The sequence below is a fragment of the Coptis chinensis genome, chromosome 2, assembly GCF_015680905.1.
Source record: "Coptis chinensis isolate HL-2020 chromosome 2, ASM1568090v1, whole genome shotgun sequence".
NCBI classification, from domain to species: Eukaryota; Viridiplantae; Streptophyta; class Magnoliopsida; order Ranunculales; family Ranunculaceae; genus Coptis; species Coptis chinensis.
In genome coordinates this window covers 32,505,339-32,527,947 of record NC_141457.1, presented here as the reverse complement: position 1 = coordinate 32,527,947, position 22,609 = coordinate 32,505,339, and the positions used below count along the sequence as shown (strand labels likewise).

General features: G+C 37.4%; 1 protein-coding gene and 1 long non-coding RNA gene across 4 annotated transcripts; both read right to left on the bottom strand.

Annotated features, from left to right (window-relative positions):
* Positions 1 to 1,691: 1,691 nt before the first annotated feature.
* LOC147515819 (uncharacterized) lies at positions 1,692 to 2,964 on the bottom strand. Of its 3 annotated transcripts, XR_015213522.1 has the most exons (4): positions 2,940 to 2,964; positions 2,490 to 2,601; positions 2,044 to 2,410; positions 1,692 to 1,970 (listed from the first exon to the last, which is right to left on the bottom strand). It is a non-coding gene; the product is annotated as an uncharacterized LOC147515819 (long non-coding RNA). The 3 variants fall into 3 exon arrangements; XR_015213520.1 differs by having other exon boundaries at positions 2,044 to 2,601; XR_015213521.1 differs by lacking the exon at positions 2,940 to 2,964 and having other exon boundaries at positions 2,490 to 2,811.
* A 16,112-nt stretch (positions 2,965 to 19,076) lies between these two features.
* LOC147515818 (uncharacterized) lies at positions 19,077 to 21,776 on the bottom strand. The gene is made up of 4 exons (XM_086593057.1): positions 20,946 to 21,776; positions 20,225 to 20,282; positions 19,867 to 20,104; positions 19,077 to 19,782 (listed from the first exon to the last, which is right to left on the bottom strand). The coding sequence occupies exons 1-4, from the start codon at positions 21,774 to 21,776 to the stop codon at positions 19,077 to 19,079; spliced, it is 1,833 nt and encodes a 610-aa protein (XP_086449183.1).
* Positions 21,777 to 22,609: the final 833 nt, after the last annotated feature.

The following is a 22,609-nucleotide window of genomic DNA, read 5'->3' as shown; positions in this document are numbered from 1 at the left end:
ACTACACCATAACAGGCTATTTGCAACGACAAAAAAGCGTTGCTAATAATTTTTGCAACGCTTTTTAAGCGTTGCAAATATGGCGTGGGTAAAGTGTTGGAAATTTTTGCAACGGTTAATAAACGTTGCAAATAGAAATTTCCAATGCTTTTTAAGCGTTGCAATAATGATTTGCAACACTTTTTATAACTATTTTGTATACAAATTTAAAATATTTGCAACGTTTTTTTTATTTCACAAACGCTTTTTAAACGTTGGTAATTTGTAATGGTTTTTAACCTTTGCAAAGTTGTTAGTTAATTTAAAAATCATTTGTAACGGTTATGGACCGTTGCTGATGGGTTGCTGATAAAAAAAAAATAATTTCACATATTTTGTAGCAACTAGCTAAACCTACAAAAAGATGCCCCCTTTTCCGGTACACAATACATTTTCATACTATTTTACAAAGAAACCATAATATACATGGGAAAAAAAACCGATAAAGTACAAAACTAATCCAACCATATACATTCACAAACATTCACAACTTTGAGCGATTTTCTAAACCTCACAAACTTATTGTTGGACTATCACCATAAAAAAAGTTTTCATACTATGATCCTAAACAAGAGATAACAGCTTGTATTGTTGAAAACCGTACGCCCATTTATTTCCACAAATGCTCCAAAAGAGATCCTAGCATTAAGATAAAATAGTCGACCAAGAAAAGATCATGAAGCAGACAATAAGCGGATCACCTGCACAGAATGCAAAACAGTTTTAGAACAATGGCATGGTCCACATTTTTATCTCTCGATACTCCGAGGTCATTTCTCATCCCGACAAAAAATGCCCATGAAGGATCTACGACAAAAACAAAAACGGGAAGGAATATTATCAAACCTTAGTCTCACAAGCAGTGACATCGTAGCGGAAGAGCCCTCTTTGCACACGATCTTCCCACTGCAATCAAGTACTACATGTTAGCTGGATTATAGTTAAAAGTTTATCTTGAATATTAATAGTGCAAATTTTATCAAGCCCCTTTACCTCTTCGAGAAGAAGTGAATCCAGAAAGGCAACCGGAGACTCTTGCATCGGTGTTACTACTTGCATCGCTAGTCCTATCGCTCTGCTAGAACTCCGATTACTCGAGCACTAGTGGATCCCTCGTGGTGGCAGTTCAAGATGGCATACAGGGCAGGAGTTGTCTTTGAACCAACCATGGAACAATACATTCAAGATGATACATATGGTTACATGGCATCCGGGCGCGGCTTCCGGTTCCCAGCTCAAATTTTTCTTTACAAACAGGGCAGTGTGAATCTGTTCGGAGATGCCTCTGTGAGATCCTTACCGTGGGCATTGCTTCAATTGATGATTGAGCTGATATGAATCCTGAGTTTCATCATCTAACTCAGAAGAAACAGCTTGTAGAACCTTAAGGACTGCAGGCAACACTTCTTTTATATGCTCAAAGTGACGTCTTTGGAGGGATATAAGCACTGCAAGGAAGAAATAAATGCATCAAGAAACTATCTGAGCTCTCTTGACATTATACTTGTACCTAGCTTAATAAGTAATTTCATCTCCGAAGTCTTACATGCATAAAATGTGTGAACTTTATAGGGTAGATTCAGTTGGTAAACAATGAGTAAAACTTTTCAACATTCAAATGACTTTTACCTTTTGATAGAGCAAAGAAACAGAGGAGTAAAAGAAGCAGGTTCCTTGCACATCCCTTTATGAGTATATAATACCTGATTCAATAAAAAAAAACACAATGAAACATGTTGAAAACAAAGATTACCAACCTCGAACAATTAATAAAGATTGAAGTTGCAGATAACGGTGAGCATATCTCTTGGACTACAAGTAGATATAAGGCGGTCAAGTATACGTTCACCAATCTGAAATAACTCTTTGGACACGCTCAGAAACCTGAAAACTAATTTGGGCAAGACAAATGACAGTGCATCAACAACCACCTGCAGAAAAACCCATATTCATTAAACAAACAATTTCATATAGTTAATAAAAACAAAGTGGTCAAAACTAAACCTGGTTTAAGGAAGGAGAGGAAATAAAAGCAAGTAGGTGATTGAGTGTTTTCAGTGCATTTTCTTTTGAAACTTGATTGGCAAGTTGTTGTTGTTTTTCTTCTACTACTGATTCTTGAAGAATAGTGTTGTTGTGAACGTAGTCAATAAACTCGACAAGCTCAGAAACTGACGTTTCGAGTGTTTCAATTCCAGTGCTGCACTGTGATAAAGAGTTGAATATTCCTTCAAGATTCACCATTAATAATTCCATTTCTTTCTTCTGTGGAGGTTTTTTTTATTTATTTTTACTTAAGAAAGATGCGATATTTTGTCTTGCCGATATATAAAATAGTGTTGTCTTTGAGCATCAATTTCCTCTACACAATCTGCGGAGCATACAGTTGAGCCACATAAATATGTTGACCTGTAGCTAAAATATATTCACATTCAGAATTTCATGCCTACCTTGAAGGCCAAGCTCTATCAATTTCAGGTATCCTCCTGGCTGTAACAGTTCCCCAACAATTATGTCTGGCTCGCTCAAATCTCTCTCAATCATAAGAACTTGACGTCCATCCTGATATCAATTGCAAATAACATTGCAGCTTGAATTCTTCAAATACATAAATATTAGTTTTAACTAAGAAGCAATTTCATCATGACAATTAATAACTCAATGAAACACCTGTTTAAGCAGACACCCAACCAACTCACAATTTTAAAATACAGTGAGAGTATTGAAACTAACTCTTAAGCCTATTCTAAAAGCACCAATGGCTGATGTTTCTTAATCTTTTTCAAGCAAAGGGCCATTCTAAACATGTATTACAATATGAATTCCAACCAAAACAAACACACATACAAAATAATAGAATGTAATACAATAAGTTTGTTGAATGGAAAGAATAGGAGTACCAGAATCAGAAGAAAGGGTATTGAATGTATGACTCAACAACACGGGCATGAAGAGCCACCATGATATTTGAAGGTCTAGCATGATTAAGTAAATCAGCAGCACTATGTCTTCTCCCCAAACCATCAAAAGTAGACCCACCAATCTTAGTCCCAACAACATGATGAAGATTAAAACCATTATAAGGTGTAACATTAGCTTCAAGAAGTCCATCTTAACGTGGATTGCCGTTTTTCAACCGAGGTCTAAGAACAAATGACTTTTTCAATCCAATCATAAGACACTGTTCACTAAATCAAGATTCAATTTAAACCCAGGTTGTTTAAAGAAGTCATCATCAGCTCTCCTATAAAAACCAGCATTAATAGCACAACTTCCACCAAGAACTCTTCCTCTACCATTCGCAACACCATCTCTTCGATGAAAAAGATTCTCACGGCAAGTCATTTGCGCGTGCTCGAAGTTAATGTTGTTAGAAATCCTTCTTATGTCCATAAGTTTGGATATTCATGTGTATGTCCACCTCTTTCTAGGACTAAAACCCCAATCAACTTTCAATTAACAATTCCAAACTTACAAATATAAATTTACCTCGACTACAAGCTAAAGATGGTGGTGACTGATTGTTCGAGAGTGCGAAACTGAAAGCCGATTCCTCTTTCGGTCCTTGGGTTCTCTTTCTGGAAAGGAAAGTGTAAAAACAAGTTTTTTCTTCAGAAATGAGGATAAACAAACAAACTCGCCAAGTCAAAAACCGTTTCTTTATTTAAAATTGCTTACCAAAACACTGAGTTCGCTTTCTAGAACGAAACCAAACTCATTCTTTATAGAAGGACCATCAAAACAGAAGAATACCCTTCTTCTTCTTCGTCATCATCTTCAACAACAAAGTCTTTCTCAGGCCAAAAATTGGTTTTCAAAGCTTTGGTTTCAACACAATCCTTTTGTTGGGAATTAGAAAAGGAAGAAAAAGGTAGGAAGGGATTGTTCTGGAGAAGAGGAGGGGTTGAAGGAGAGAAAGAGGAATGATAAGAAAACCCTAACCTAGCGGCTGAGAGAGAGAAATAGAGGTTTTCTATTCTCACATACCGAGCGCGATTTCTTTTTTGTTTCTTTCTTTTCGAAATTTCGATGTTTTGGTTTTTTGGATTTGTAACGCTTCTCAAACAATTTTCAAGCGTTAGCAATTAATTCCGGAAATTCACTAAAATAAACTAACGCTTTACAACATTGCTAACACTTATATAGCGTTGGCAATTTGCTAACGGTAAATAAGCGTTGCAAAGTAAAAAAGGTGTGTGTTGCAAATATCCTATTATGGTGTAGTGAAGGTAAAACCGTAAAACCTTTGAGAAAACTGGAAAAAAAAAACAAAGTGTAAATAACACTATGGTATTAATGCCACATTTAATATAACTCAGGAGCTTAAATCGTTTGCAGAGAGAAGGATTGTTGATTAAAAAACGGAGTAGATCTTCAGCCGCATTAATAGCCATCTCAATTATTGATGCCATAAGGTCACTTGTGACTCCCACTCGCTAGGGTGATTGCATAGGTTCTACTGATGAGTTAAGAATTTCTCAGTAAGTATGTAGTAGTCAGGAAGCTCAAGAGCATGAGGAGAGCTATAAGTGTGGAGCTTCTCAGAGCTAATGTCAAGGGCAAGAATGCGCACCTCCTACACTCATATTTCTATATCTCATCTTGATACAACTATATATTTATTGTTTGGAGGTTAGGATGAGAACCTTGGAAACACTGGACTTAGCCATTTTAGTCTTTGCTTTGTACAGATGGTTGTTCATAATCTAGCTTGAAGCAGTGCTTTGCTTTAATCATATGAAGACATGCAACCCTCGAAAGAGAACCTCCAGAAAGAAAGTCACCAATAGATCGTGTAAATTTATCAATTCACTAATATCCATATAGTGACATGATATTAACATGCTGCTACCATGCTACATACCAAGTATTGTTATCGTTCTCTTGGCACTGCACAACATTGGGCAGTCTCATAGATACCAAGCATATAGAGGTATCCTAATAGAGGAAACTATTTCTAATAGAGTTGTAATTGTAATAGGAAACTACTTAACTTGCACTTACTCACACTCGCACTCAAATAGTAGGAAGAGTTTTAATTAGACTCAAAAGCTTTAATTACACATGGCATAATGGATTCAAAAATTTTAATATTAGAGAGCCACCTAGGAGAGAGAAAAATATATCTTTCATATTAAAGTGCCACCTAGGAGAGAGAAATCTTTTTTAGAGGTCTCTCTACTTTAGTATATAGACAAGGTTTTAGACCCGGGCATATGGCCGGAATCATTTCTAAAATTCACATCCCCTAAATTTTTGTGAGGAATTCAATTACCGATAATTATTAGCATAAGTTTTTGGAGTTGATTTAGCAATGCTTTCTTATTGGAGTCGTATAAAATTTCCTTGTCAGAATTTGATAGATTTATTAGAGTTGTGTTGTATTATGAAACTTCTTAAGATTAAGAGTTCATATTGTATTAAGAAACTTCTTATGATTAATTAAGAGTGTCCACGTGGCATACCTATATCTCAAGAATGCACCACCTAGGAAAGAGATTGTCCACATAAGATGTACTCTGCTCTAATATAGGGAGAAGTGATAGTAGATAGTAGATTTGGGTTGGTAGCAATTAAACGGGCTTCGAGACTTGTAGACTTTTGAGTGGGTAGCTCAGTGAATTGAGTTTAGGTCCGTCCCAAACTCCTAATAACCATTCTAATATCCAGAACCCAATTTAAATGGTTCGAGATAGAACCAGAGAAACACAACACCGAATGTCAATTTCTCTTCGTCCTTATCTCATTCTTTTCGGCCGAAAATCACAACTCACAAATGGAGAAGATGATGGGAACCTCAAATACCCTGAGTTAATGGCTATTTGATTCTAATATCTATGACATATCACCATCCAAGAAGGAGAAATGAGAGAGAAATAGGTTTCGAAGCAGATTTGACACCTTTCACCAAAATAGTCATATATTTCAACATATTGTGTCACACCCTGAATTTCGACAAAATTCAGAAAAACAAGATTTGTTCCCGACTCTTCGATCTCCGAGGTGTGACGCACTCTCCACTCCCAAAAACCCATAAACAGTTTAAATATGCGGATAATTAAAAACCAATAAAAATTTCAAATTAACAAAAGTCATCTTCATTACATAAATTAACAAATGAAAATGCAAATAGCCTTATCTCAACTGAAAATCTATATCACCTCAAAGGAAAACAAAACATATCCTGAGATGCAATGCTAACGCAAACCACAAGCAGAAACCAATCTTCTTCAACACTAAACCTGTCAGGACTTATCAACTATGTTCATTTAATGAACACACCCGATAAGCAAACATGCAAATCGGGTCAGCATTATAAAAATGCTGGTGTGAGTAGCTCTAAAATACAACATATACTTATACATATATATACACAATCTATAAGGCAGTTAGTTCCTCTACCGAGGCGCCTTAACTTTCAACGACTAATACAATATCCTTAAGTACAATAATTAAGGCCGGTAGTTCCTCCACTGAGACGCCTTAACTTCCCACTAACCACACCACAAACTATACGCATCATAAATAAGGCATGTAGTTCCTCCATCGAGGCGCCTTAGGTTCTAACTAAACAAATAACCAACATATTACCATAATTATATTATTTAAGGCTTTCTTTTGTCCCTAAAATCACGTCAGATCTATGTCTTACCTAGTTTCCCTGGCTACCACAATCGCTACCCAACGCCCGAACATGTACATCCACATGCCTCCCCTTACATAATGTACCACTCGCGTGTGTAACTATCCTGGAGGGATGCCGCGACACCGTAACCTACTACACACGGAAGCCATTATGCTGAAATCGCCACTATTCGCATAAAATATCGCGCGTCTCGTTCCAATATTTGCGAACGGAATAATCAAGCCACTATTCGGCTACGATTGCCCAACACATGGGTCAATCAACATCTTATATATACACCCTACACAAGGGCCAATCATATCACATATGCCCACACAGGGCAAATCACATGAGTTGTCGTAATCAGGTTCTAGGATTTTCGTTACGTAATTTATTCCGGTGTCATACATTTATGACTCATAATCATTCCACTATATCACGTGCATGTCAAATACCTTATTGCACTAAGCCACAATATTTAGAAATATCTTAATTATATCTCATAACCACTTTCATTCTTTCACGTGCCAATATATTATTGCACTACGCCATAATCCCGTGGGAAAATATCCACACATACTATACTACCTCATAGTAGCATCTCACATATAAAATAATGGAGCGTTTATACATTTATTTCTCCAAAACTATTGCATTTAATATATATATCCCAACATATTATATAATGTCACAATATCAACGTCAAATCTTAATTAGATAATGACTACCAAATTTATACAAGCTTCTACAGCATTTTAACATTTGATTTGTCCATACAATTTAATATATAAAAACGTAACACAATTAAACAATCAACAATCCACAATCAAAGCCCAATATATATATGCTTTACACACTACTCACGTCAAATCTTACTTAGATAATGACAAACAACGTTATATAATTTCGACAATATTTTATTATATTTGTCCATATTCTTAAATATGAGAAAAACTAGAAAAAATCAACATTCCACAGTCAACGGTCAACGGTCAAAGTCAACACGTCATGGTCAAAGTCAAAGTCAACACGTCATGGTCAAAATCAAAGTCAACATGTCATGGTCAAAATCAAAGTCAACACATCATGGTCGAAGTCAAACTGTCGTTTCTATGTTCAACAGGTTCATGGTCATAGCCATAGTTCATGGCTAAGGTCAAAAGTGCATGGCTCATGGGCTCATGACCAAGGTAATGGTTCGGACCCAACTGGCCAAGCCCAAACCTTAGAACCCGAAAGTTTAAAACCAACTTATTTATTCCACCTGACCCAAATAGGGACATAAGGACCAACCCACATAAAATTAGAAACCGGCCCAAAGAAAACTAATTAGTTTTGGCCCAAACCCGAAATAGAACTCGGCCCACAACTAACACTAAAACTGGTCCCAAAACTTAATGAAATCGGGCCCAAACAAAACAATCTAATTGGAAAAGGCCCAGCCAAAACCAAAATAGAATCGGGCCCAACAACAAATGAACTGGCCCAACCACTTAAAACAAAACCGGGCCCAACAACTTCAAATTTGATTTCGGCCCAAGCAAAACCAAAAGGCTTTGGCCCAGGCCCAAGCCCCAGGCCCAGCCGGCCAACAGTTCATCTTCTTCCCCAATTCTCTCCTCCACCAGCCACCTAAATCCGGCCACCACTCTCTTCTTCATCAAGTCGGTTTTAACCCAAATCCAAAACCAAACAACATTAACAAAGGCAACAACCTCAAATGCTTAAATCTAAACTCCACCAAAACTAGATCTGGAAGAAATTTCGGCCTCCATTAATGGCTTCTCCAAGCTTCCCACCGCCCCACACACAACCAATAACCACCCTTAATCCAACCACACTTCAACAAAACAATCAAGAAAACAAATCAACCAAAATACAAAAAAAAACACAACCATCACAGCTCTACTGGCGATTCTCTGGCCGCCATTAATGGTTATCCCAAGCTCCCAACAGCCAGTAAACCAACCACTCGATCCCCCTCACGCACCCTCACTAGCTACCAAACCTAACCTAACCCACCACCACCACATTCAAGCGGACAAATCTAAAAACTAAAATGACGGGCGACGCCATTAATGCCGACAGCACCGACCGAACTTCCACTAACACCAATCTTCAAATAATAAAACAACCAATAATAACAGTCCACACCTAAAGGTTTACTGGCGAGTTCTCAGCGCCGCCATTAAAACCTCCAGAGTTCGAACAGTTTCCACAAATCAACCTCCAGAGTTTCCACAGTTTACCCAATTTTAACAAAGTTTCGACAGTTTAATTACAATCCGAAATTCAACAAAGTTTAATAATACAAATGGCACGAAGTCCAATATAACAGGATAATGAGCAGTATCAATAGGCCGAAACCTTTGTCGGTATACCCCGATACACGGAAAACCATAAATTCGATGAAATAGCAAAAATAGCTACTCACCTTAATGAACAGCTTGACGAAATTCCTCCGAGTCCGAGTCGTCGCGCTCCACGCTCTAGCAAACGAGTTTCTAGCTCTGCCTCCATTTTTATCATTTTTTATTCTTCCAGAACCTTATTCTCTAGAACAATGTATTTATATACTTGGGTCTGAAACCCAAGCCCAACACAGACTCGGGCCCAGAAACCAGGCCCACATATCCAAATCCAATCCAGCCGATTTTTAATTAAATAAATTTAATTAATTAATAAAAAGAAAAAAAAATGTATTTTAAATACGGGCGTTACATATTGATTGGTTTTAGACGCCGTTTGGACAGTTGGAAAATAGAATCAAATAGTTTTTAAAGGATATATGGCTCACAGGGTGGTTTGAAGGGAGACGTTATAGTTTTTGAAGTCTTTTATGGGCATAAATTTATGACAATGTGAAGTAGAAACTATGATTGGTGGGAAAGCTTGTATAAGTCGATCAGGTGACTTAATTCATGACTTTTGATAAGTTTTGTGGACGTTTCCCTTGCTGTTTTTCAGGATGAATAATTGAGGCAAGTATATCTAGAAACTTTTCTTTCGTTTAAATAAACTATGACCAAGTTTAGTTTCAACTTTGTCGACACTATTACTGTGTGTACTTTGTTTTGAGATTTGATGCATGAGTAGGTTAATTAGTATACTAGTATTCCTTATTGAGTTTGGTTATTATTGTTCTATTGAACACCTATGTTTAAATTGAAATTTGTTTTGTTTGTGCTGCTTTGCTTTTGGTCCTGTATTTTGACTTGTAGTGATGAGTGAGTTATTGCTTGATTTAAGTATATATATATATATATATAGGATTTGGACTACTTGTTTTCGAGAGATTAATTAAAAAAGAATTGTTTTGGTATAATCTCAAATTATAAAAGAGTGAATTTATGGATTCTACTACTGTTGATGCAACGAGTTCTAGTGTGCGCGTACTCTGTTCTATTTGATATGCTTGGTATGTTTTATTTAGATTTGAAAAAAATTGTCGGAGGATATTACTTGTTGAGCATGTGATTTTTACGCCCTTACAGATTTTTGCAAGTGTTTGATACTAGAGCACAGAGATACGAGTTGGAATATTGTTTGGTTAGAATTTGAACACATCATTTTATTTTTAATATTTGTTAGTTATCATTTGTAGTGGTTTATTATAATGATCTCATTTTAATTTGTAAACTTGTTACTTGACTATTCTTGCATTTGTCGTGACGGTTAAGTAGCAAGGTTCTCTGACTCATTATATCTTGGGCTTGTCAGCTAAGATATAATGGGTTGGGGGTGTTACAAGGATGGAGGAGGTTCTACACCAAAAAATTTGAAAGTCCATTGGGCAATGGAGTGTGCATCCTCATGTGTGGAAAATGTAAAGTACTCAGCTTCAATCTAATGTTACTTAGGATGGAAATACAGTTCCAGTCTGGAGGCTCTTCTTCAGACTCTAAGATCTTCATGATATTTTTTTTTTTTTTTTTTTTTTTTTTTTTTTTTATTTTTTTTTATAAAATAAGCTAGGGTTAGGCAGACCCCCACCTGCATTAATCTCAAAGGCGCTCATACAATGTTCCTATTGCATCATCATCTATTAGTCTATATAGTTCTCAACTTAGAGGGGGACCTTGAAAAGTACAACAATTACAATTAGAGATGGTTAAACCAGTTAGCCAATCTGCTGGTTTGTTACACTCTCTATAAACATGAGCAAAAGAACAAAATGCAAAAGAATTAGCTAATTCTTCATGATAGTTTGGTTATGTCCAAGAAGTACAACATCATTAGGAGAGATATGCTTCATAAACTTGCAAGCCAATTCTACTGCTAGAAATTCAGCCAGCAACACACTAGAAACTTTAAATTTTGTGAATGCTACATCTAACACAAAACCATCAGGAGCTTCACATAAGAGCAAGTCCAATGGGGGGTTATATGGGCTGCTGAAGGCAAATATAACACCCCAACCACAAAAATATCATTCCAATGGGGCTGCTAAAAGGGTCTTAAATTTGGAAGGATCAAAAACCCAGCCAAAGTTAAGACTTTCGTCAGCAGCTTCCCTAATAAGTTTCGGGAGACGGACGATATAGTTTCTGCCGTCTGTTGGTTATTTATGTACAGATGGCAGAAACTATGTCGTCTGTCTCCCGTTTTAATTAAATGGATGGACGTCAGACACTGTGCCATCCGTACCTTCTAGACACTCGATACGATTTAGACTTAGCCAAATTCAACCAATTTTTCACTCACATGCATTTACTTGTAATCAAAGCCTCAACCCTCAACTCCTCAACTCCTCAACCATCAACTATTCAACCACCAACCTCATTTCTTGTGTCAACTTTATAGACCACAAATTTTTTAACTTTGCCTTCACTCACACTTTTTGCATTACTATTCTCAACTTTGCAACCTTTCTTCTCACATTCATTCTCAACTTTGCAACTTTTCTTCTCACATTCAAAATGGCTTATTCTTCTCCCTATGTTGAATCAAGATCCTCATCCGAAGATGAGAACATGATGAATGATGATGCGCACATGTTCGTACCTATTTTCTCGTTGTTTCAAGACATGCATGAAGCTACTCATGATTATCGCGGCTCGGTCCCCGGTAGAAAGTATATTTATCGTGATCGAATTGTCTCTCACAATAGGATTATGAGGGATTATTTCATGTAATACCTGAAGTATCCCCTTGATATCTTTCGTAGGAGGTTTAGGATGCACCGCCATCTCTTCCTCCGAATCTTGAAAGCCGTCTCCGACCATGACAAACACTTTACATACAAGGTTGATGGCATTGGAAAGCCATGTTTGATGGGAATGCAAAAGGTGGTTGCTTACATTTGTTTGCTTCCATATGGTTGTGGTGCGGATGCGTGAGATGAATACGTTCAAATTGCAAAGAGCACCCTTTTTGAAAGCTTGAGGCATTTTTGTGATGCCATGTTGGCGGTCTTCGAGGAAGAATATTTGAGGGCTCCAAACGAAGAAGACATTCAACTTCTACTTGCACAAGGTGAAAATCATGGCTTCCCAGGTATGCTTGGAAGTTTGGATTTTATGCATTGGCAATAGGAAATGTGTCCTACGGCGTATCAAGGTACACATGTAGGACATAAGAAGAAACCTACAATCATTTTGGAAGCCGCTGTTGATCAAGACTTATGGATTTGGCATGCTTTTTTTGGTATGGCAGGTTCAAACAACGACGTCAACATGCTTCAATGTTCTCACCTCTTTGACAATCTTATGCGTGGTGATGCTCCTCGTTGCAATTACACCGTGAATGGTCGCTAATACAAAATGGGTTACTATCTAGCCAATGGGATTTATCCTAAATGGGCTACACTTGTACAAACAATCCCTCACCCAATAACTCAAATAGAGGAATTCTTTGCTAAGATGTAAGAAGTGTGTCACAAAGATGTGGAACATGCATTTGGTGTCTTACAAGCTAGATGGGGGATAATCAAGAGGCCAGCGCGAATGTAGAGTAGGGATGACATTAATCGGATAATGAAAACATGTATAATTTTACATAATATGATTGTTGAGGATGGACAAGAGATTGATATCAAAGATTGGCAAATTGACATGGATTGGGAGCCACCAATCGCATTGCATGTTGTCAGGAATCGAAATGAGGAAATTGCAAGAAGACCACTACGTCATAATAGTGTATTTAGGACGGCTGATATCTGTCGAGATTATCAAATAGCGACAGTTATTGTCTGTCTCATAAGCCATTGTAAAAAATGTTGTCGATTTTGTTATCGACGGTTAGTGGCTGTCTATGTTTTAAATTAAATTGACAGCTACAAGCCGTCTAGAAATATGTTTTGTGGACAACTATAGGCCGTCGATAATGTTGTTTTGTGGACAGCTATAAGCCGTGGTCTAGTGATTTAAACAACAGCTCGCACCCGTCTAGTGTTGTGTCCAGGTCCATCAAAAGTGTTTCGTTGGATTTCTCATTACAGACGGTTCATGCTTGTAAAAAATAGATCAATCCACCTGCAGCTTCAATTTGATTGGGTACCAAAATAATTTAAATTAAAACTGTTATGAAACTATAAGAATAATGAAGTACAAAACATCTTTATATCATTCCAAAATGTATACAATAACCCTTAGATCAAGTCTGACACAATACCAACAACTTAGATCAAGTCTGACAACCCTTAGATCAAGTCTGACACAAGACAAGCATTCAACAACTTAGTAAACACTATTCACAGACCAAAATAATACACTATGTACTTGGATTTACAAGGTTACAAGGCACGCCAAAGGAAGATCCATTCTTGTCGATTCATATCATCTCTATCTCCATCAATGAAAAACCACGTAATTCTTTGGCCAAGCAATGACGTCACCAAGCACGATATCTCCAAGTCTTCCATCTCCTTCATACAACGGTGCAAAATCATCGAGTATCTCATCGATTCGTACTTTATACGAACTTGGAGGTGTCGATAAATAGGTGCAAACTTCTCCAAGTGCAACCACAGTTTTTGTTATGTAACTCTTCAAATGAGAAGTTGTAGATTGAGGTCGGATATCGCGTAAGTTGCCACGAACTGGTGATTGCTATATTTCCTAAAGAAATAAGAAAAAAAACAATAAGTTCAGCTAGCAATGGCGTTAAGTCTAGTAAGAAAAGTTTCAATGTTCTGCACTTTCAATATGGGCCAATATAAGAAAAGTTTGAACAGATCAAACAAATAAATTAGATACCAGAAAAGAAAAGAAAAACAGATAAAGAAGCGGAGCTTTAACGCCGTAATATCCTTGTTCAAATATGGACTCGACACTACAGTTATACTAATGTTCAAGGATGTAAGAGAAGGTAGATAAGGCACCTTACTTACATTGGTCCAAACAAGATTCAAGAATTTTAACATAAGGTACATTTTAAGTAAAGAAGCTCCATTATTTGATATTTTACTTCCCCACCTGTCCAGGTATTCTAGTTTTCTTAACACCTAATAACAATAGAAACCAAGATAGTTACCTTCTTTGAACTTGACTAGCATATAAACCTAATAACAATCTACTGAAAGCAAGATTTTCAAGAAAGCGACACTTATAAGCCGAGAAAGCAGCGTGTAGGGTACGGGTTTCGGTAGTGATCTACTTGAATTCAAAAAATGGAGCTCGTGGTGAACAGCGGGACTTCATTAGCTTCATTGATGTACTTCTAATCCTGTGGTTGATGGTGCATTTCTGGCCTTCATCTTCTCAAGTGGAACACGAAACTATTGAACTAGCTCCTCGCTTAAGATCTTAAAGTAGCCTCACACATAGGAAGTCCTTTTGCCTATGTGGCTAAGTGGTGAGTAGGGCTTGCTGGCCTTGTATATTCGTCTGAAGTACCGTCACTGGACTAGACTTCATTTCCTTGGGCAGGTCTAGTTCCTAACCCGAATCTGAAAGTGCCAAGTCGACTCCCTCATCATTATTTTTTCCCGATAAATAAGACTACACTCCAAATAAAGATAGTGAACCAGTTGGTTATACTAATAGGATGAAAACATCATTAAAGAAGTCGGAGCTGATAAGAGGGGGGCAACCAACCAAGAAGGCCCCAAGATCAAGGAGGAGGCTTTGGATATTGTTCTACACTATGCTAAAGGTAAAGAACTTTCAGTAGTGGAGGACGTGCAAAACTCCTTTACAGCAGTGTTAGAGATGGCAGCAGTGGAGGATGAGCAAGGCTCCACCTTTACAAAGACACATGGAATGACTTCGCACGGCGAAGGGCTACTCTTTTTGTTATGTTAAGGTCAAAGGATAATATAGGATAAATATATCGATGAGTCCGGCTCCTCTATAACCAGGTATAGAGATTGGATCTCTATAACTGTTACAAAAACAAAGACACTTGTCTAATTTAACAACCCAATTAATTGAGTTTGACTCCGTCAGTTTAATCGTGTATTAACATTAAAAAGTGCACTTACGGAAATAACACCTCAATTAAACCTTCATCTTCCTCCTTTAAAACTTAACCCAATCTATATCTTCAAATCCATCTCCTACTACTCAAGTGGTGAATCCAACAACCATGGTATCCAATTTCATTAACTTTTACTGCGGCACATAAAATTTTCTTATCTAGGAATTAAAATTTGAATAAGCTTAAGGCTTAAGCATAAAGTTATCAAAGTAAAAACACGTAAGTACAAAAATCACATTTAGCATCTGAAAACAAGAACCTAAATCGACATTCAAAATGCATAGTGAAAGAAGGAAAAAAAAGGAAAAAAAATTAGAACAAAGTCAACTTTTCGAACTTGGGATATATCGCCGAATCGGTTCACTTTTCGTGACTTTTCGATGGAATTAGCACATACCGAACGTAACAAAGTCCTTTTTCGTTCGGTATCTTGCAATGAGTACTATATCCAATATTACGTTCATTCACTTGTTCATTTTAAGCATTATATTTTAAATACTTCATGTAATCTAAAACTACCCCCATTTCAAAGATGTGCGTACGTAACTGGATTGACTTATGGTATAACCTCCCTCACAATGACTAATAAATAAGAAGACATGGACACATTTCTGAATACAGTTCTATTGGCACCTTCGGTAACATGTCACCTATGCCATACAACTTACAATATAGCATTGCAGCATTTTATATCAAAGAATGAGTTGGACTGAATGTAAAAAAGAAACCCAAGATTTCTACGGGGTTTGTATTTGAGTTTAGCTTTAAGGATGAAGTGAAGTGGAAGTTCGAAGACTTGTACGAAATAAGGTAGTGGAGCTAGTTCATTGGAGAGATTCGCAAAAAGCTCAGGCCAAGAAAACTTCGGATTTGAAAACCGAGAAGAATCATGTTCTCTGGCTTCCATCTAACATAATCAATGCGAGAGAACTTGGTGAAACCCCATCCACTTCCTCCTAACTTAATAAGGGTTTGGGAAGACAAGACATATGCTCTATTCATATTCTTAGTCTAGACATAATTAAATTAACAAATTATTACCTGAGATGCATTTCCAAGCCCTGAAGATTGTCGCTTAAGGTCTGCAACTTCATCCTCAAGTATCTTGCGAGCCTTGCCTGCTTCATCAAGTCTTGCCATGACCGCCTCATAACCTGACTCACTGCTTTCACACGCTCTCTTCTCTCTTTGAGCAATCTCCTTATATGGAGCTGAAGCATGGTAAACAGTCTTTGTGACACCACCACCTAGACCGCGAACACGTCCCCTTCCATCACGACCAATAACCTATTAAGCAAACAAAAGTTTAGGTAGAACTTTGAACAAAACCCAATTGAAAAACCAAAAAAAGATGAGAAGCATCACACCATTGCAACGGGGTCATTGTCTATATCCCTTTCCACTATGTGGGCTCTCTACGCTTAACAAGTCTGTTAATTTCCTCCTACAAAAGAAATCAAAGTCACCATTTCTTAAGTACATAATAGCTGGTCATACATACATAAGTAATAGCTATACAAATATGTCTTGTTGTCTCTTACAAGAGATTGCCTCGTTTTAGTGTTGATGAAACTCCCATCTCTCCTCGTATGGGTGGCCACATATCCCTGTGTCCTCGAAACCTCACCAGTAGGGCTATCCTTTTTCTGTAACATATTAAACAAGTACGTAGATAAAGACTAATAGTTTAGTGCATACGATAAATTTTTAAGCACAAAATATATGTTTACCAACTGCTCAATAACTGGAGCCGCTCCCATTCTACCAGTTGTATATGGGTTCTTCATGTTTTCCCTTGACAACTTGCCATTGCATCGCTTGATTTTATCCTCTTCAGTTGAGCACGTGTCGACAAATGCCTCCCATTCTTCCTTTTTCACCTTTTTAGGACCATTTATTTTTCGCTCTGCATCTGTTGGATACATATCATAAACCTTACGAAGTTCATACTTTTTTTGTTTCCAAGCTGTATTAAGCTTACAAAGAGTGCATTGTTTTCGGATGAGTGGAAGATCAATTTCTTCCTGTAAATTGGACATGTCAAAGTCATTAGTAAACAAATTGGGATGCAAAACAAATTAAATTCAAATGTCTACTGAAATAAAATCTAGTGGAGTGATTTTCACTTACCAAAACATCCTTCCACAATTCATCCTTCGTTAGTACTGGAACTTCTGCCCAGTCCTTGTACATAGGTGGGCAGTGTGTCCTAGCCACCTGCCCGACTATTGTGGCATACTTTGCTCTATATTGTCCAGTAGCTTGTCCATCAGCAGTGAACTCCACTTGGAATCTTGGGCCTAAGTGAATGAATATACATATACATATTACAACGCCAATAAGTAAAAGAAGGTAAGAATCTTGGACCTAAGTGAACACTGGGTGATAAGATGATTTAATATGTTGTTATTGTTATACTTACCAAAGGTGTCTGCCTGTCCAGTTAGTCTAGTTCCAAAAAAAAAAATAGACAAAGTATTTTGGCATGTCAAGGAGAATTCTATACTTCTTTGTCCCGAATTATCCGGATGGGTTTCTGAAACAGGAGGATGGTTCTGATCGGAAAATGAACTCTGGTCATGTCTGCCCACCCCCTTCTCCAATATGAACATACTATTGTTTTTGGACCTCCACCCCCGGAAAATGCTACTACTGCTGTAAGGAACCACCATGAAGCACTGTTCGATGGAGTTGCGACCTGTACTCCAATCAAAACCCAAAGCTTGCCCATGTGTCATTCACAAGGGCATCTCCTCCACAGATGACAATCCCCTTACACATGGGCCTAGATGATACCAAAAGCATCTTAAACACTGTGGGCCTGCCCACTATTGTAGATCATAACAGCTTATATGGTGGATCCAAATCTTCAGCCCATAGCTACTGTTTACCCAAGCCGAACCCAAATCTAAATCTCATCATCAACCTACCCAACCCCACTCGGATCCATAGTCAACCACACGTATGAATAGTACCAATCTATCATTTACAAGAAACTAGAGAAATCATTAAAGGGTGAAGCCCTCAAGCCACTCTGATGAAGGTTATGGAGGGATCCCAAACCCATCTTGTGCTCTCTTTCAAGGATTATTGCTTCTACTACTCAGTAGCAGAGTACCTAATTGGTTGAACAACAGAAATGGTCCAGATTGTAACTAATTGAACCCTAGGTGTATATTTTTAAATTCACATTTATTTTCTTTATGTGATAAACTAGCATTTAAAGTTGATTACATATATAATAGAAGAAAACTTCACCAAGAGGATTCAAATGAAAATAAACTTATATTTTAAAGAAGTCTCAAGGTGTGTCCTCATAGAGAGCAAAAGTCTATTATTAATACCTTTCGTGACACATGATGCGTGATATCTAGACTTTGTAAACATCTATGTTCAGAACTTATTCTTCCTCCCTCCATAATAGCACTAATGATGTCCTTAATGAACTCTGGTCACAACACTAATTAAGTAACCAATAATCAAATCAAACTTATTACTTTACCTTTTGGTTTTGTCCTCGTCTCACTTGCTTCGGAGCCACTTGCTTTAGATTCATTTGCCTCAAATCCACTTGCTTCAGATGCTTCTGACATGACTTATTTTTACCTAAATATAGAGTTCAACAAAATGGCTCAAATCTAAAGCGACATAATTAAACATCTGCATCATACATTTAAGGTGACGGAATTAAACTCATCATACAAAGCACGGAATTAAACTCATCATATATTGCACCATTCAAAGAAAAAAAAAATAGAAAAAAAACCACTCTGTAACTCACCTGTACCATGCTGAGAATTTGAAATATGAAGAGAAACAAAAGATACTTAATTCAAAAAAAAGATTATTTCTTGATCCTAAACAGACCCCTTGTCTAGTATTTAAAGAAGAAGATAAAAAAAAAAGCAGTTGAAAAATAACCAAGTCAATAATATATTGATAAGTTTCCTAACATGGATGATTACACTTATAACTTGATGTTTTAAGATTAAAATTAGTCTTCGGCAACTTCTAGAACGTCCTCAAGTAAAGTTGTTGATGAAGAATCATTAACTCTTGTTCTAGCCTCAAAGACCAGTGGGTCTTCGTAAGCATCTATCTCTTGACTTAACCTCTTTGGAGCATCCAAGACAACATGCCAATTATCTCTACTCAAATCCCTGCAATAAAAGACTTGTTTAGCTTCAGAAGCAAGAATAAAGGGCTCATCAACTTCACTTGTATTCCTCATGAACCTCCTAAGATTTACAAATACCAAGTTTGTATCCGGATCAACTATGCAACCATTTGTTTTATCCTCAATTCGCACCCAATCATAGTAGAACACAGTTTTTTTGAATTCTACATAATCAAGTTCAAGAATTCTTTTGACAACTCCATAGTAAGTGACTTCATCATCAACAAGATTCCTATCCTTGGCACTTGCCCTAAAACTAGTCACACCTCTCATTGAGACCACACTATTCTGTGTTGTTGTCGTTGATTCAGAATCTGATGTATAAAAAGCATACCCATTCGCTGTGTATCTATTATATGACATCGCTGTAAAAGATGGACCATCAACAATCTTCTTGAAAACAGATTCTTCTTCGTTTTGTAGCTGTAGTCTTAACCAAGGAATGTAATCCAACTCTTTTGCTTGACTGCCCTTACAACTTTTACCCCTTGATTTATGACTTTGGAGGTATACTTGGTACTTCCTGTGAAAATAATAAAAATTCAGGATAATTGACATGTATAACTCAAGTATTGACTACCAAAACAGTGGTAAATGCATGACTTACTCTTCCCACTCAACATTTTTTGGAGAATGCATCAAAACCCACTTGCGAACTTGTTGATACTGTACATTTGGAAGAACGTATTGCTTTCCCTTTTTATCCATAGGGTGTGCACTTTCGATATCCTCATTCATGATCACCCTTCTCCCATTCTTATGACTTCCCAAGTTGCCATCATGAATGTACTCCATGCAGTACATCATCGCCTCTTCCACAAGGTATTGCTCTTGAATGCAACCCTCTACAAAAGTTTGATTGGTCACATACCATTTATAAGTCTTCATCATCCTGTGCATGTGTCATTAATTAATACAAAATGACATACTAATCACAAAAAATGAATATTGTGAACTTTACTCACCTCTCAAACGGATACATCCACCTATATCTAACAGGTCCGCAAATTTGTGCCTCTTCCGCTAAGTGCACAACAAGGTGTATCATTGAAACAAAAAATGAAGGCGGGAAGTATTTTTCAAAGACACACAAAGTTCCCACGATGCGTATCCTCATGGTTGAAAGCTTTGCACGACAAATAACTTTGGAGCATAAGACGTTAAAGAATAAAGACAATTGGCGAATAGCTTCACTCAATGGCTTGTGTTTTTTGAATAGATGAATCAGTAACACAGGCAATAAATGCTGTAAAAGGATGTGATAGTCATGCGATTTTAGGTTCTTGAGTTGAAAGTCTTCCAAGTCCACATTATGTTTCTAATTTCCACTATATCCAACAGGAACCTTCAGTTGGTGCAAAGTTCTACAAATCAAAACTTTCTCTTGCCGAGAAAGAGAAAAAGCACCTATTGGATAAGACCATTTGTCATTCTTCATTACCGGCCACAAGTGTTTCTTTATCTTCCTAGCCTTAAGGTCCAAACGGGCTTCGACTCCATCCTTACTCTTACCTGTACCCATGATTGTTGCAAACAGAATTTCCGCAACATTTTTTTCCACGTGCATCACATCTAGATTGTGGCAAATAGGCAGATCTTTGTAGAGGGAATTAAATATATAAGTGAATATATGGATATGTATACATAAAGTTACATGATATACTACTACACAAATGATAAAAATACCTCCCAATACGGCAATGTAAAGAAGATAGAATCCTTTGAAAATACTGAATTTTCTAGTTCTTTAGTCCTTTTTCTCTTCTTCTTCCTTCCTTCCGGTGTATCCGGCACCTTACCAAACTTGTTCTGAATTTGACTCATTTTAATTTTTACTTGAGAACCCTTTAAATGAATAGGGTGCTTACCATGTTCTACTTTGCCATTAAATTGTGCCTTCTGGACTCTAAAGCGATGATTCGGGTCTGCTAGGAACTTTCGATGACCCATATAAGCAAACTTTTTTCCATGCTTCAGCCAAGTAGAATCTGTATCTTCACTACAAATAGGACATGCATACCTTCCCGCCGCTTTTACGCCCGAGAAAAGATGGTGAAACGCAGGGAAAATCGTATGCGCCCACAAGTAAATTGCCTTCATAGTAAATGTCTCTTTAGCATTGGAGTCATATGATTCAACTCCAGCACCCCATAACTGTTGTAGCTCTTTGATTAAAGGCTGCAAGAAGACGTCGATATTATCCCCTGGGCTACTTGAACCAGGAATTAGAAGTGTCAACATAGTAAAGTCTTTCCGCATACACAATGATGGAGGCAGATTGTATGGAGTAATCATAACAGGCCAGCAACTATAAGTGCTGCTTTTGTTCCCGAATGGATTAAATCCATCTGTTGCAATCCCCAATCTAACATTTCGTGGCTCCGCAGCAAACTCAGGCCATTTAAGATTAATTGAGTTCCACATGGAAGAATCAACAGGATGACGCATATAGCGTTGGTCAGAAACTGCATTTGCATGCCATTTCATATTCTCTGCAATCCATGGTATGCTATACATCTTTTGCAATCTCTCGGTCAAAGGAAAATACCTTAGCTTCTTCCATGGTTTAATCTTAGCCTTCGATTTTAACGGGTTCACTGGTTGCCATCTGTTTTTACCACAAGTGGGACAACTAATCAAATCTTTATATTTGTCACCCCAGTATATAATACAGTCATTTGGGCATGTATCAATAATTTCACACTTCATGCGAAGAGGTTTGATCAAGTTCTTAGCAGCATAGGTCTTCTCAGGTAGTGTATTCTCTTCCGGTAGAGTCTTTTAAGGAATTGCGGCAACTCTGTGAAGCTACTATTAGACCACTTGTGTCTAGCCTTCATGCTCAACAACTCAATCGTTAAATTCGATAATTTGAATCTTCACCCGACATGATGGATATATTGGTTTTAAAGCATCCTCCATCAACTTGTCGTATTGAACATCCTGCGGTATGGCATTGGGTGAATCTCCATCATCAACTTCGTTAAGACATGCATCTAAGTCAATAGGATGACTTCATTCAAATGTGCCATTGACCATCTCTTCCATCCTTGGCAACATATTTTTAGGACCCCTAGTAGAAGAACTAGTAGGAGCTTCAACATAGTTACTACTTCTGGAAGATGGCTCTCCATGATGTATATGTCTCGTCTATACCATCACAGATAAGATGCTCAGCAATATCTTTTGCTGTTAACTTCCCCCCTAAATTACGACAATTAGCACAAGGACAACAATACCAGTCAAGTTCCTTTCCTAATTTCTCTTGTGTGAACTGGATGAATGATTTAACACCTCGAAGGTATTCAGTAGACGAAGTCAGTGCTTTCATCCAGTTCTTGCTTGGAAGC